This window comes from Mandrillus leucophaeus, unplaced genomic scaffold, assembly GCF_000951045.1.
Source record: "Mandrillus leucophaeus isolate KB7577 unplaced genomic scaffold, Mleu.le_1.0 Scaffold264, whole genome shotgun sequence".
Taxonomy (NCBI): Eukaryota; Metazoa; Chordata; class Mammalia; order Primates; family Cercopithecidae; genus Mandrillus; species Mandrillus leucophaeus.
Window position 1 is genome coordinate 2071422 of NW_012102743.1, and position 15341 is coordinate 2086762.

General features: G+C 33.7%; 1 protein-coding gene across 1 annotated transcript in view; it reads right to left on the minus strand.

Moving 5' to 3' along the window:
- The window catches only part of BIRC6 (baculoviral IAP repeat containing 6), a 269615-nt gene that overhangs the window by 167887 nt on the left and 86387 nt on the right, over window positions 1-15341 (minus strand). The window contains exons 21-24 of the mRNA XM_011984254.1: window positions 14675-14772; window positions 12598-12745; window positions 11306-11439; window positions 6649-6783 (exon numbers count right to left, since the gene is read on the minus strand). Of these exons, the coding sequence (XP_011839644.1) occupies window positions 6649-6783; window positions 11306-11439; window positions 12598-12745; window positions 14675-14772 (515 nt within the window). The remainder of the gene's footprint in view (window positions 1-6648; window positions 6784-11305; window positions 11440-12597; window positions 12746-14674; window positions 14773-15341) is intronic.

A 15341-nucleotide genomic window follows, 5' to 3' on the forward strand; every position in this document is an offset into this window, starting at 1 on the left:
GGGGAGGGCAGAGTAGAGCAATTGCATCTCATAGAATATGCGTGGTCCCAAAATAAAATTCATCTGCTCCTTCAAATGTTCCACACCAAATCAACAGTTATTAATTCTAACAGTCAAGGGGAAACTGTTAGACTTGCTAAATCATTCATACCATGCTTGTATTTTTGGGTAATACACGTGGTTTTTAATACTGTGAACATTTACATTTAACTGATTTTAAAATCTAATGCCCAAATAATACAGGGAAAACCAAGTGAATCCCTACAAACAAACAGAAGATGTAAACAATCCAAGGAAAAATAAGCCATCCTGATACTACAGACTATAGAACTAATCAGAAATCTTTTGCACAATCCGAGTTTTCAATATCCTTTCTATTTTTATACTGCAAAGGGCCTCAAAAACTCTAGTTATAAAAAAAATAGGGCTCAGCCAGGTGCGGTGGCTGATGCCTGCAATCCCAGCACTTTGGGAAGCCAAGACGGGCAGATCACCTGAGGTCAGGAATTCGAGAACAGCCTGACCAACATGGTAAAACCCTGTCTCTACTAAAAATACAAAAATTAGCAGGGTGTGGTGGCGGGCACCTGTAATCCCAGCTACTCGGGAGGCTGAGGCAGGAGAATCACTTGAACCCAGAAGGCAGAGGTTACAGTGAGCCAAAATTGTGCCACTTCACTTCAGTTTGGCAACAGAGTGAGACTCGTCTCAAAAAAAAAATATATATATATACACACACACACACACATACACATATATATATATGATCAAGACAAAGATGAGTACTATTATTACCATTTCTGTTCAACAACATATAGGAAGACCTAGAAAGCACAATATAACACAAGGAAAAACCAATAATAAAATGATTAGAAAGAAAAAAGTAAAACTATTAATAGATGACATGATTGCAACATATTAAAAATTTTCTAAGAAACTACCAACTATCTACAAACTACTTTTAAAATAATATAGCACTGTCACCAGATGTGACAGTAACATATACAAACCAATTATAGTTTTATACACTAATAACAAATGAATGGAATGTAACATTAAAAGGAAGATCGCTTATAACAATATAACAATTAAATACATAAATAAGAATTAAAAAAAAAAAACAAAAATGTATAACTATGTTGAAAACCAGAAAGCATAACCAAGAGAAATCAAAGACCTAAATATATTATAGAATATATACCGCCAGTGTGTATTCTGGATCACAGAAAAAAAAACACACACACAAGTGTTAATGCATTTAAAAGCTCAATATTAAGATGCCAACTCTCCTAAACTGATTTACACATAGGCCCTAAATTTTAAAAACAAGTATTTTGTGTAGAAATTGACAAACTAAATCTAAAATTCAAACAGAAATACAAAAGACCTAGAATAGCAACAACAATCTTTTTAAGAAAAAGAATATTCGTAGGTTGTACTCGTAGGTACATACCCAAAAGAACCAAAAACACACATTGCCCAAAAAAACAAAACAAAACAAAATAAAAAAACCTATCCAAAAATGTTCACAGCACCATTAGACATAACAGCCAAAAAGAAGAAATCACCGAAATATTCACCCACAGATGAATGCCTAAACAAAATGGAATATTCAGCCAGAAAAATGAGTAACGTACTGACACAGGCTAAATGGATGAAACTCCAATCTACTGGTTGCCGGGAGATTGGAAGGGTTTGGGGAGAATGGGAGAAAACGCTACTGGATGAAGAGTTTCTTTCTGTAGTGATGGAAATGTTCTAGAATTAGATAGTGGTGATAACTGCATAACATTTTGAGTTTTATTTTTTAAAAAAATTAGAAAATCAATTTTTAGATTTTTACTATCAGATATAAACACTTAATATAAAGTTACACTAAGATAACAGAGGCTGGGCACAGTGGCTCATGCCTGTAATCCCAGTACTTCGGGAGGCCAAGGCGGGCAAATCACTTGAGGTCAGGAGTTCAAGACCAGCTGAGCCAACATGGCAAAACCCCATCTACGCTAAACATCCAAAAATTCACTGATGGTGGTGCATGTCTATACTCCCAACTATCAGGAGGCTGAGGTGGGAGAATCACTTGAGCCCAGGAGGGGAGGCTGCAGTGAGCTACGATTGAGCCACTGCACTTCAACCTGGGCTACAGAGCATCTCACTCTGTATCACACACACACAAAAAAAAAACAAGGCAATACAGTATTAACAAAAGACCAAATAAATGACCAATGAAACAGAAACAGACCCATATATACATGAGATACTTACTACAGAGACAACACTACAGTAAAGTGGGAGCAGAGTAGTTTTCCCATAAATGATTAGATAGCAGAAGATAGAACAAGTATAAAAAAGAAGATGGATTAGAAGAAAATATCCATAATTAACTAAGGAGACATAAAACAATTGAAAATTCTATCAGTTATGATGATGAGATATAACGTATATAAAAATGAAGGCTCAAAAAGACAGGAGACAAAATGGAGCAGAAGCAATATTTAAAGAGTTAACTGGCTATTTCTCTAAAGCTATGAAAGATATCAGTTAAAACTTCAGGAAGCTATAAACTTAAGATTCAAGAAGTCCTATCAATCTGAAGCGGAATAAACACAAATGAAACCACATGTAGGAACATCACAGAAAAATTCTGAAAGCAAAAAAAGGGGAGAAGGGCAATCTCAGAAAGTTTGAGAAACGACCTTTAAAAAGCAATAATAAGACTGACAGATGACTTCTAACAAATACAATCTAAGCTAAAAGACAAGGAAAGATTACCTTTAAATCACTAGTAAAAATAACTAGTAACTTAGAATCCCTATAGAATTCTTTATTATATTAAGTTTAATCATGTATTGAAAATCAGATGACACCGCAAAACTGATTATGTTAATTTAACTGATTACAACACTGGTTGCATAATAAATTATAATTAATTTAGGTAATTATGATCAGATATTAGATCTGTTTTGAAGTATTTTGGCAAAGAAAAAAAGAATAGCCAAATGTGAAAAGATAACAATGATACTGGAATTTGGATAATGGCTATGCTGCTTGTTCATTCGAGTATTCATAAAACTTTGAACTTTTTCCCAAAAAAACCTAATTGAATGTGTCATCAGTAAGTAAGTACAAAAAGAGATATTAAGAGTATTTTTCAGACCTAAGAAAAATTATACCAGATAAAAGCTCAAAGACAAAGGAATAAAAAGCAATGAGAATGGAATTATGAGGTAAATTCAAGTGAATACTGAATATAAAAAATTATAATAATGTATTATGGGAATTCATATATACTTCTGGAATCCAGACTATATATTCTGGATTATGGGAATTAATTATGTATTATGGAAAAAAACATATACTTCTGGAATCAGAGTAAATACTGTGATCTCAATGATATAATTACTAAAAGAATGGTTCAAGAATAAAACGGAAAAACTGACCAATAAAAAATATAACAAACCCTAAAAACAGAAAAGGAAGAAAAAGAAGCATGTAACCAACCATCAGGACAATGAGAAATAGAACAGTACATATAAAAAATCATGGTAGACTTAAACAGGAATATATCACTAATGACATTAAACGTAACTGAATTAAACTCTCCCACTGAAAGACAAAAGTATCAGGCTGGATTTTTAATAAATCCAACTACATGCCACTTATACAAAGTATATCTAAAACATAAAGAAACACTGAAAAGTTGAGAGTAAAAAGATGGAAAAATATATACCATACAAACAGCAGTCAAAGAAGGCTGGTGTTAACTAAGCAAACATCAGACGAGGTAAATCCTAGGAGAAATAGCAAACTTAAAGATAAAAAGATAACTCATGACAGGTGCAGTGGTGTGTGCCTGCAATCCCAAGTACTTGCAAGACAGGGGCAAGAGGGGCATTTGAGCCCAAGACCAGCCTGGGCAACACAGCAAAACCCAATCTCAAAAAATAATAATAAAAGATAATTCATAATGATAGAAGAAATTTCCAAGAATTCACAACCATTCTAAATTTATATGATGGTCTCAAAATGTATAAAAATTGATGACAAAAAATAAACAAATCTACCATTTTTTAACATACTGGCCTCACTAACTAAAAAACAAACAGGTAAAATAACCAATAAAGATAGAGAATCTGAAGAACACAATAAGCAAACTTGACCAAAAGGATATATAGAGTACACTTCACCAACAAGTGCAGAGTTAACATTATTAAGTATGGATGGAATATTTATAGAATTTGACCCTCTACAATTCTCAACAAATTTGCAAGATCAACAATCTGAGTATCTGACTCCACAGCATTTAAATAGGAACCAACAGCAAAAAGATTAGTTACTTACTGAAGCTGAATATATGAATACCATATGACAGTGAATCAACTTCTACAGTCCTATTCAAAAGTATATCCATCAGTACTATTAGCTCCACAATGAAACAACTCAAATGTCTATCAGCAGTATACAAACCAATAGTGGACGCATAAATTTTGTTTTATTCGGACAACAGAATTCTAAACAGCAACGAAAAAGAACCAACTGTCTATATGCAATGATATAGATTAATGTCATAATCATAGGATTGAAAAGAAGGCCGACCAAATATACATACATGTGCAATTCTATGTTATACAGACCTTACTCAATCACTATTCAAGAAAGCATCATTAAGTGGTTATTCATAGAAATCAACAAAAACCAAGAAGTAACTACTCTAAAAGGATGATGTTTAGCTTCTGGAGAAAATGAGGAAGAAATAAATGGAAGTGGTCATGAAGACACGCTTTGGGGTGCTAGAAATGTTCTTTCTTTACTTATCAGTCGTCACATAGACAATGTGTACCATGACAAACTACTGAGCTGTGCAATTATTTTCTGCACTTTTCCACATAGGTATTATATTAATATTAACATGTTTCAAAAAAGTAAACAGGAAGTTGAGAGACTACAATCATCTTTCAGCTCCTTATAATCACTAGTCAGCACTTTGCCTTAACATTTAATAAAAATCTCTCTTTAGGCAGTTTCATTTTGGGTGAAATAAAGAGGTGGTGGCATATATATACACAGACTACCTCTGTAAAGACAAGAAACTGGTTCCATTGCTTGCTTTGCAGGGGGAGAAATGGGTGGGGAGTGTGGAGAAATACTTCTTCAAACCTAACCTTTTATCTTTTAAAAATTATGTGCCTTCTAAAAGCATTACTTACGCAAACACATGAATTTTCTTAAAATAAAATAAAAATCCAGGATACTTAATTTCTTTTTCTTTCTGAGATGGAGTCTCACTCTGTCACCCAGGCTAGAGTGCAGTAGCACAATCTCAGTTGACTGCAACCTCCACCTCCCAAGTTCAAGCAATTCTTGTGCCTCAGCCTCCCAAGTAGCTGGGACTACAGGCACCTGCCACCACACCCAGTCATAATTGTTGTATTTTTAGTAGAGATGGGGTTTCACCATGTTGACCAGGCTTGTCTCAAACCAGGATACTTAATTTTTTTTTTTTTTTTTTTTTAAGACGAATCTTGCTGTTTGCCCAGGCTGGAGTGCAGTGGCGCAATTTTGTCATGGCATGTTTCTATTCTAATGTAAATGTAAAAGTTTCTACAAAATAACTCTATATTCCAAGAAAACAAATATAAATTAATTTTGACCTTTCTAGAATCACCATATAAAGGAAATATTAGGTTTTTATCTAAAAAGCTCATATTCACTACACAAACTGTGAATTTCACATAGTAGTTACCTCCACAATTGGATACATAAGGCAATTCCTAACAAAAAGACACTCAAATAAAGAACTGATAAATTCCTTTTAAAACCTCTTGCTATTCTGAAACCAGCTAAGATTAAATTTTTCATGACTTTTGTAGCAAACCATTTTCGCTTTTTGTTAAAACTGTTGAGGAGACTAAGATGGTACCCAATTACACAAAACCATCAACAGAAGAATCACGTTAAGACAATATTCAAACCCTTCAGTGACTAATATAGACATAAAATCATAAACCAATCTTCTTAATTGAAAGACTTCTATTATTCATACTGCAATAGAAGTAACTATAAATAAATACCGATCTTCCTACGTGAGGAGGAAAAAAAAAATCACAGAAAACAAGAAAGAAAATAAACAAGTTTCCACTGATTGATGGTCAAAAACTTAATTTTTAAGTGAAGGTATTTAACACACCAAGAACATCACATATTCAACAAACCCAAATAGTACCTCATCACATATTCAAGGTAGTTTTAAACTAGTTCGAAAAACAGTATTCCCTCTTTACTCATATCAACCTTCTCAAAAACATCATTCCATAGTAGAAAACATGTAGTCTATTTTTACTCTTCCACTTCCACCATATTTGATATTTTTCAAATTGAAAAATTTCTGAAAGTGCATACACATAAAAACAATGATTTAAGACAGTGTTCTAAGTGGGTACAGGGAGGAAAAAAACCTATGAACTGACTTAGCAAAGAATATAAAACAATTTATATTTCCCCCAAATGTCTCTCCCACAAATAAATTTCCACTTAACATAACAGCAATGAAAATTACATAATTAGAACTAATATTTAAATACATAAATATCACTTTATTACTGCATAAAGTATATAATAAAAGAAGGTATATACCAGTAAACGTACTTGCATCATCCCTTTCTATTCTGGTTCCATCACTAGTTGACACACAAGTAAAGTGCAGAGGTTCAACTTCCAAAAGTCCAGTGAGAGATGTGAAACTACCCTCAGCAGCTGTGCAACTACTGACCTTTCCATTTCCTAATGGCAAAAGACAAGTTTTATAATATGTGAAGATAATTTTTAAAAAGCAATAGTCCTAACAATAATTACAGCTGCAACTTCAATTTTAATTAGAACATACAAATACACAACTCTTACACAGTGCTTGAATCATGGGCATGGTATTAACAAAACTGACAAAACAGCAGACACCAGTTCCCCTGCTACAAAAGCAGATTTGGATAAAAGCAACTTAGTAGCCCTTCACATTAACAGAAACATGAGTGGTAGTTTCCTATAACATGAAACTTATATTTAGTAACAAGTGATTTCAATTTCAAATGGGGTGAAAAAAGTAGTAAATCAGCTACTGACATTAGCTATCACATATGTAAAATCAGAATACATTTTATGATGTCAACTGCATAAGTATAAGACATAAAACAAAGGATGATCATTTCAAAATATTAACAAGATTTATACATTGTTTCTTGTATTTTGTTCATATTATCAGTTTTATAGAATAAGGCACACTACTTCATAGTCACAAAAATAGTTTAAGCTAGCATAAGTAGTTTTTAAAAGAAAAAACCATGTAGCCACAACTATATGACCAATAAAACCACAGCAAGAAGACTGGAGGGAAGAACACAAATGAATTCACAAGGACTGTGTATGTAGTTTGGGAAGGCAAGGATTATATTCACTACTCTCCAATTTTTTTTTTTTTTTGAAATTAGCACTCATATAAACAGAATTCACAGATGAAAAGAATGGGGAGATATAAAAACTGTCATTAACAGCTGAAGGATTGTCAAATACAAGAATAAACTATCATAACCTTGTTTTCCAATGTCTTATTGGGGGTCAGCATAGGGCCTTACACGTGTTCCGAAAAATGCTTATTGCACACTTACTTAATACAAGAATTGGGAGACCGAAGAGTAAAAGGATAAGTCCCAGTCCTCATGAAGACTATATTCTATGTTAGTGATTATTAGGAATTAACGCAACTTTTTTTTTAAGCTGCAAGGTTTTACTTAAGAGAAATTTAAAGGACTTGTAAGTCAAGGGGCAATCAATACTAAGTCATGGGATAACAAAATGCTTCTCTGATGAAATGAGGGCATTCATGGGAAGAATAAGAGAGTTTTATATATTTGCTCCCTTGAAGTGGGAGAAAAGCCATGCAGAAAGAATATGAGTGAAATCCCCATAGTAAAGAAACATGGCACATTTAAGGAACTGAAAGAACAATATGGCTAGAGGGAACAGTTCTCAATTCTAAGATCCCTCTACATATCTTTAAAATATTAAGAACCCTGAAGAGCTCTTGTTTTCATTGTTTTACTGGTACTTACCATAGTAGAAATTTTAAGATGTGAAATTTAAATATTAATTCATTTAATAATAAACGCATTAAATGTTAAAATAGCATAATTTGATGAAAAATAACTGTTCTCTGAAGCAAAAATAATTTAATGAAAAAAGTGACAATGTTTTACCTATTTAAAAATCTCTTTAAAATGTGAAGTATCAGAGGATACTTGGATTCTCCTACCTGCCTCTGCATTCGACATGTTGTAATATGTCATTTTAGTAGAAGTAGGTGAAAAAATCTGGCCCAACACAAATATGTAGTTGGCAAAAGAATACTTTAACATACTTGCATATTCAAAAACTTGACAAGTGGTAATTTCTTAAAGGTTACAATGTGGTATCTGAAATCTTACCAATGAACTTCTCAAGCTCTGTTACATTAAGATCAGCTGATATATCTTATACTTTTAAGGAACTTTACCCATACATAATGGTGAAACCATTGCATTGATCATTTGGAAAATATTGGTTCACCACTGTATACAAATATTCCAAATGTTGACACATTTCATTATCCAATATTGGAAAATTACACTCTCTAATATCAGATCCCATGAGAAAAGTCCACATACTGGGAAGCTATCAAGCTCACTATGGGAGATATGTTTCTCATTCACTTTTCAAAAAACACTGTCAAGTAACACAGTGTAAATGAGCGTAGTTTGTCTGTCAGTCATTACTGCAAATAAAAATGGTATTCCAAGAATCAAGCAAGTAGTTCAGCTTGTAACTCAACTGCACAATTCCCTGAAACAAGCATGGTACTTTGGCATGCCACAGAAGTACTCTATGCATATGTATCATTCATCTCAGAATAAAAGATGTGTATTCATGGGTTAAAATTTTAATAAAATTAATAATTTTTACTGCATCAAGGGCATTTTAAAATGAAACTGATGTTTTTATTACAAGTGCATAGTGAATAACACCATGTTTTTTCACAATTGATAAAAATGTCAATGAAATCAAAAAGACAAATAACGTCATTCTACTATCATCCAAATAGTTATGACCATATAGATCCCCTTAATGATCTCAGGAACCCTTTGGGGGTCTATAGAACACACTTTGAGAATCACAGGGCCAAAGAAGACTAAACAGGGCAATGACACAAGATAAAGTGGCAAGGAAAAAACAGTCAAATCATTTAGGATTTTCTATGCTGTATTACAAACTCTGAACTTCAGAAGATGGGAAGACATGAGAAGTATTCTAAGTAGAAAGGTAAAGTAATTGAACGATCACACTCAATGCAATGTGGAGAATGTACTGAAGTGAGGCAAGAATAGATGTAGGAAGACCACTGTGAAAGCTATTATTGTAGTCTGGGTTCAAGATGACTGTAACTTGTGATCATGAGAAGTAAGAGAGTGAACAAACTCGAAATACAGTCAGCTCTCTGTATCTGTGGGTTTGGTGTCCATGGATTAACCAACTACAGACAGAAAATATTCAGGGGAAAAAAATGAATGGCTGAGTCTGTTACAGTCTTTTTTCCTCGTCATTATTCCCTACACAATACAGTATAACAAGTACTCATGTAGCATTAACATTGTATTAGGTATTATAAGTGATGTTGAAACAATTTAAGGCACACAGCAGGATATGCGTAAGTTGTATACAAACTGCACTACACCATTTTTTATAAGGGACTTTAGTATCTACAGATTTTGTTGTCCGCGAGGAGTCCTGGAACCAATTCCCCACGGATAGAGAGGAACAACTGCGTACACTAGTGGAAAAATAGGTGCCATATGGTGGTATCCTCAATGTGGGAGATAAGAAAGATATAAGTATCAAGAATGACACTCACATTTCTGTCTTGTGCCACAGATGCCATTAAGAACAACAAAAACAAATGCTGTAGAAAGACTAATAATGAGGAACAACATGATGAGACATTAAAGTGGAGACATATCATGATTTCTAAATCCCTTGTTCTGAGTCTTCTTTACTCATTTGCAAACTTGACTACCTCAGAGTTTGGAATGAACCTTACAGTCTTTCCCTTACACTTTCACCCTAACAGATTTAACTGCTTCTTTTGGTATACTGAAGGCATTGGTATCTCCAATTCTAGTCTCTCCTCTTGGTTCCAATCATAAATTGCAATGGCCTAATTGATGCGTCACTTGGATAGAGAAGACAGAAAATGGTGAGATGGGCATAAGGCAATCAGAGCCTAAGGCATCAAATACAGCAATAACATATATCCAAGTCAGCATAAGTAATTAAAAAGCAAGTGACAGACCGGTACGTGTAGTATGATCTATCATTAGAAGCTATATTAACGAATACGGGTAGCAAACAAGTTTAAATAGCTAAACATCCAGTTAACAATAGTAACTTAAGAGGGTGGAAAGGTTGGGGTTGAGGCATTTTACATTTCATTTATATTTCGGTATTTGATTTTTTTTATTTTGCTTTTATCATACCTCATAAGTTACTTTTCAACAAAATTGAACTTCTCCCTCAAAATTTATTTATATCTGGTTATTAATCTGTTTGCAAATTTTCTAACATTTTTGTTTCCTAACAACATTTGTAGTAAGTGTAATTAGATGGAAGAAAAAAATGAAATGGTCACTGTTTTATCTAACAAAAATAGACAGTAAATTTTAGCACTTAAAAAGATTATGTAAATAGTTATGCATACATCCGAAAAACACATTCTTCAGAAAGTATAAAAGGATATATGTAATGTATACAAAGCTTACCTCAAGAAAGTGACAGATGCAGAAAATTATCTTTTGTTTGTGCATCCTTATTTATTACAGTAAGTATATATTACTAATTTTGTATTTTTGAAATAGGAAATTTTTTTAACTTTATAAAGGCAGCAAAGATATATCGAATAAAACTGAAAAGGCTACAACAAATAAATCAAATTTTAAATAGTCTCATATAAGCATCAAAATCACAGTGAAATGAAATGCGTAACAGAAACAAAAAATTAAAGTCACAACCCTTTCAAACATGACTTTAATATACTGGGATTTTCTTCAGGGGGAAAGAGGAAGTTAAGAACTTCTAGCAAATATTTTAATGATTCATATTTTAAGTTCTAAGGAATTTTAGTTTTCTAAAGAAAAAACATCATGACTACAATCTGTTAAGTCAAATGGCAACTTAAATCCAAGATACAACATTCAGAATTTCCTTTAATAAAAGAAATCACTACCTGAAAGGACATCTGATAAATCAATTTCATCTGACTGGACACCAATGCTGCTGTTATAAACATTTTTACAAGAAGAGCCACTCATCTCCAAATCAAAGAGGACTGGATCAAATGGTGAGCTATATAATCCATATCTGAAAAACAAAATAATGCACTAACGATTTTCCTTTCAGCCATCTAATTAACAAATTACCTTTACTTAGTTTTAAAAGCAGTCTAACAGTGCCGAGGGAGATGCTGACTACATTTGACCCCTCAAATTCAGTGAATCTCAACTATGTTCCCTGCAATCTATACTCTAAAGGACACTGTCCAGCGACTCAACATATGTGATTCCAATAAGCTGGCAACTAAGGTACTAAGACTGCCACCTGCAGACTGAAGCGAGGGTAATCAGGCACCATTCTCTCCCCTGAATCATTACAACACAGCCTCAAGTACAAAGGCTTTGAGTAAAATGTTATCAAAATCAGAACATCTAATCTAGGAAATTCTAAAATCTCTGCTCTAAATAAAGGAATGCCCTACTTCAAACGTAGACCATCAGGCAAGAACTTAAATCTAACCTTTTGCTATTGCTTAATTCATCATGTTACAAGTTTTAAAATATAAGTAGCAGGTAGAAGAATACTAGTTATGGGACAATAAGTGATTCACATAATTCCATCTATAAAGTGCATAGAGAAACAGACACATTACATTCTTCTTCCATTAGCAGGGGATACCACTTTTCAGTATTAAATAAAATTAGCCCTCTGAATAATTATCATAAGGATTTATCAAACTGTTAAAGAGTAATTTCTGGCTGGGGACGGTGGCTCACGCCTGTAATCCCAGCACTTTGGGAGGCCGAGGCGGGCAGATCAACTGAGGTTGGGAGTTCACGAACAGCCTAACCAACATGGAGAAACCCTGTCTCTACTAAAAATACAAAATTAGCCGGGCCTGGTGATGCATGTCTATAATCCTAGCTACTCGGGAGGCTGAGGCAGGAGAATCGCTTGAACCCGGGAGGCAGAGATTGTGGTAAGCCAAGATTGCGCCATTGCACTCCAGCCTGGGCAACAAGAGCGAAACTCAGTCTCAAAAAAAAAAAAAAAAAAGTAATTTCTGAGAAAACAGAAGAAAATAAAACCTCAGGCTACTATCATGTGGAAAAAGTAAGGTATAAACTAAACATTTTCGCAAGAAAAATACTATTTTCAGCATATATATATAAAATAATAGTTCTCTGCAACGGCGTGATCATACTCAGAGACACCTGCTATTAATCATTAGATATACTAAAATACCTTGTCTGAAGTAAAGCTTCCATTGGCGTTAGCCTGTCCTGTAACTGTCTGGACACTGCAGTAAGCAAAGATGCACAAGCTGTACTGCATCCAGCCAGATCTTCATCTTTCACATAATTCAGTAAGACAAAATACCAATAGACAGAACCTGGAAACAACAACAACAAAATAAATGTTTCTTTTTCCTCCTTTTCCTCTAATAATGAGAATTTAAGATTACCTGTTTATCAGAATACCTCCTTTTGCTAAAAAGATACTCCTTTTTCTGGAAAAAAAATCTTATGGGCAATTTACAAAGACAACTCCTTGGAGGGATCGAAGAGGACACTTAAAATATAAACACACTGACACACAGTCTTACACTAAGAATTTCAAATATTTCTGAAGAGTTTCATAAAGTCAACACAGGCATTTAGGTGTATAATAATGTGAGATGACTCTGAGGGACACTTCAAAATAGCTGAAAAAGTGAGGAGACTGCAGGTCCTTCAAGTCATCCTTACCGAAATACTGTTTCTCTGTACAAAACTTTTTAAAAATAGAGGATGGCAGTGAGCTTCAAATAGCCCATTTTAGTGAATGAATGGGGAATAAAATTATTCTATAATGTGTTAGGTACAGATCAACATTGCTTAAAAGATTATCATGACAAGCGTATTTTTGCTTTTTTTTATTAACTGCTACATACATGCCAAAATTTAAGCATCCTAACTTTAGAACTATCCTTAAGAAGCTTTTAAACATTAGAGACTATCGTAACTAGTTGTAATGAGCAACTGAGTCAAAATGTTCTATTCCAGAGTTAATAGTTGTAGCCACAATATGTTCCATGTAAATATAAACACACTTTATCTAAATTAAGAGAATGATATAACTTTTTAACAACTCTGAACAAGCTTTTTTTTTTTAAACACAAACATGAAATCTTTATGAAATACATAACTCACTGAGGTACTTGTTGAATAGGTTGTTTTTTTAAACTCCTGGCCTCAAGCAATCCTCCCTCCATGGCCTCTCAAAGTGCTGGGATTACAGGTGTGAGCCACTGTGCCCAGCCTGAATGGTTTGTTTTTTTAATAAAACAGATTGTGAAAAATATCTATCAATAAAATTTGACTTAAAAGGCCAAATTAGTAGCCCTTCATAGTAACACTATGTACTAGCAAAAACAGTAAGCATCTTTAAAAATCTTCATTACCTTATGTATGTGGTATTTTAGAGAACTGCTTTATGAATTCCTACTTGATAACTACATTCATTCTTTTTTGATACACAGTAATTGCACATATATAGGGGGTACATGTGATGTTTTGAAATATGTATGCAATGCATAATGATCAAATCAGGGTATTTAGGATATCCGTCACCTCTCTGCATTGGGAACATTTCAAATCTTTTAACTATTCTGAAATATACCACAAATTACAGCCACCCTACCATGCTATCAAACACTAGAACTTATTTCTTCTAACCATACGTTCATACTCATTTATCAACCTCTCTTCAAATCCCACTCACACCCTTCCAGACTCTGGTATCCATCATTCTACTCTGTACCTCCCATTACATTCATTCTTGAAAGGCATTTCCACAGAGTCCTCAGGTGCTTTAAAACAACAACAACAACAACAACAACAACACTGGCCCCTTTTAGGAAATTCCAGTTTGCCATAGTTCCTACCAATCACACAAAACATATGTGTGTGCAGTGACACCTGGACCGTTTTACTTATTTATGTCACCTCCCTGGCACATGCTGGAATTCTAGCTTCTGACATCTGATCTGTTATAGTCAGTAAACAACCAAACAACTCAATGATTGTAATGAAGTACAGAAAAATAGTTATGAATTAAGATGACTTGATAGTAACGTTAACTGTCCCATCAATCTTTTCCTTGGAGTATTATTGATGGAGTATATGCCCACCCAGCCACAATCTATCAATCCCTTCAAAAAATACAGATAAGCTACAGAAAAGTGAACTTTAATAGAGAAAACATAGTTACAAAATAATCCTAAGTAATATATATGAGATGTTCCATATGACTACAACTATTTGTGATTAATTTTACATACCACCAGTTGCTGCTGCAGGTAAAAACGACATATTATCAAGTAAAGCCTTCAACAGAACAGATCCAAATCCTGGTTGACATGGGTCACATTTGCCATTACTGAAAAATTTTTTAAAAGAAAAATTGTAAAGACATTACTCAAGGTCTAAATTGTACCCTAAACCTGGTGTGGTACTTAAAAAATCTTAGCTCTATAAAATACCAAAAGATAACACGGACTGATTATACTAAGGATCATTGTAAATTTTTTCTTATGCATTAAACCATTATCTTTACAATAGTCAATACTGACCATTAGCTCTTAGACACTTCCTAGATACAGCAGCAAGTAGGAACCTTTAAACATTAAGAACCCGTATATGCAGTTTCAATTTCTACGGTTTCAGTTATACATGGTCAAGTACAGTTCAAACACAGGTGAGTACAGTAAAATAAGATATTTTGAGAGACCACATTCATATAACTTTTATCATAGTATATTATCATAACTGTTCTATTTTATTAGTAGCTATTGCTAATCTCTATGTCCAGTTTATAAATTAAACTTTACTGCAGGTATGTACACATAGGAAAAAAACAATACCATATATATGGCTCAGTACTAGCTACAGTTTCAGGTATCCACTGGGGAGGGGAAGGGTCTTGGGACACATTCCCTGGGGACCAGG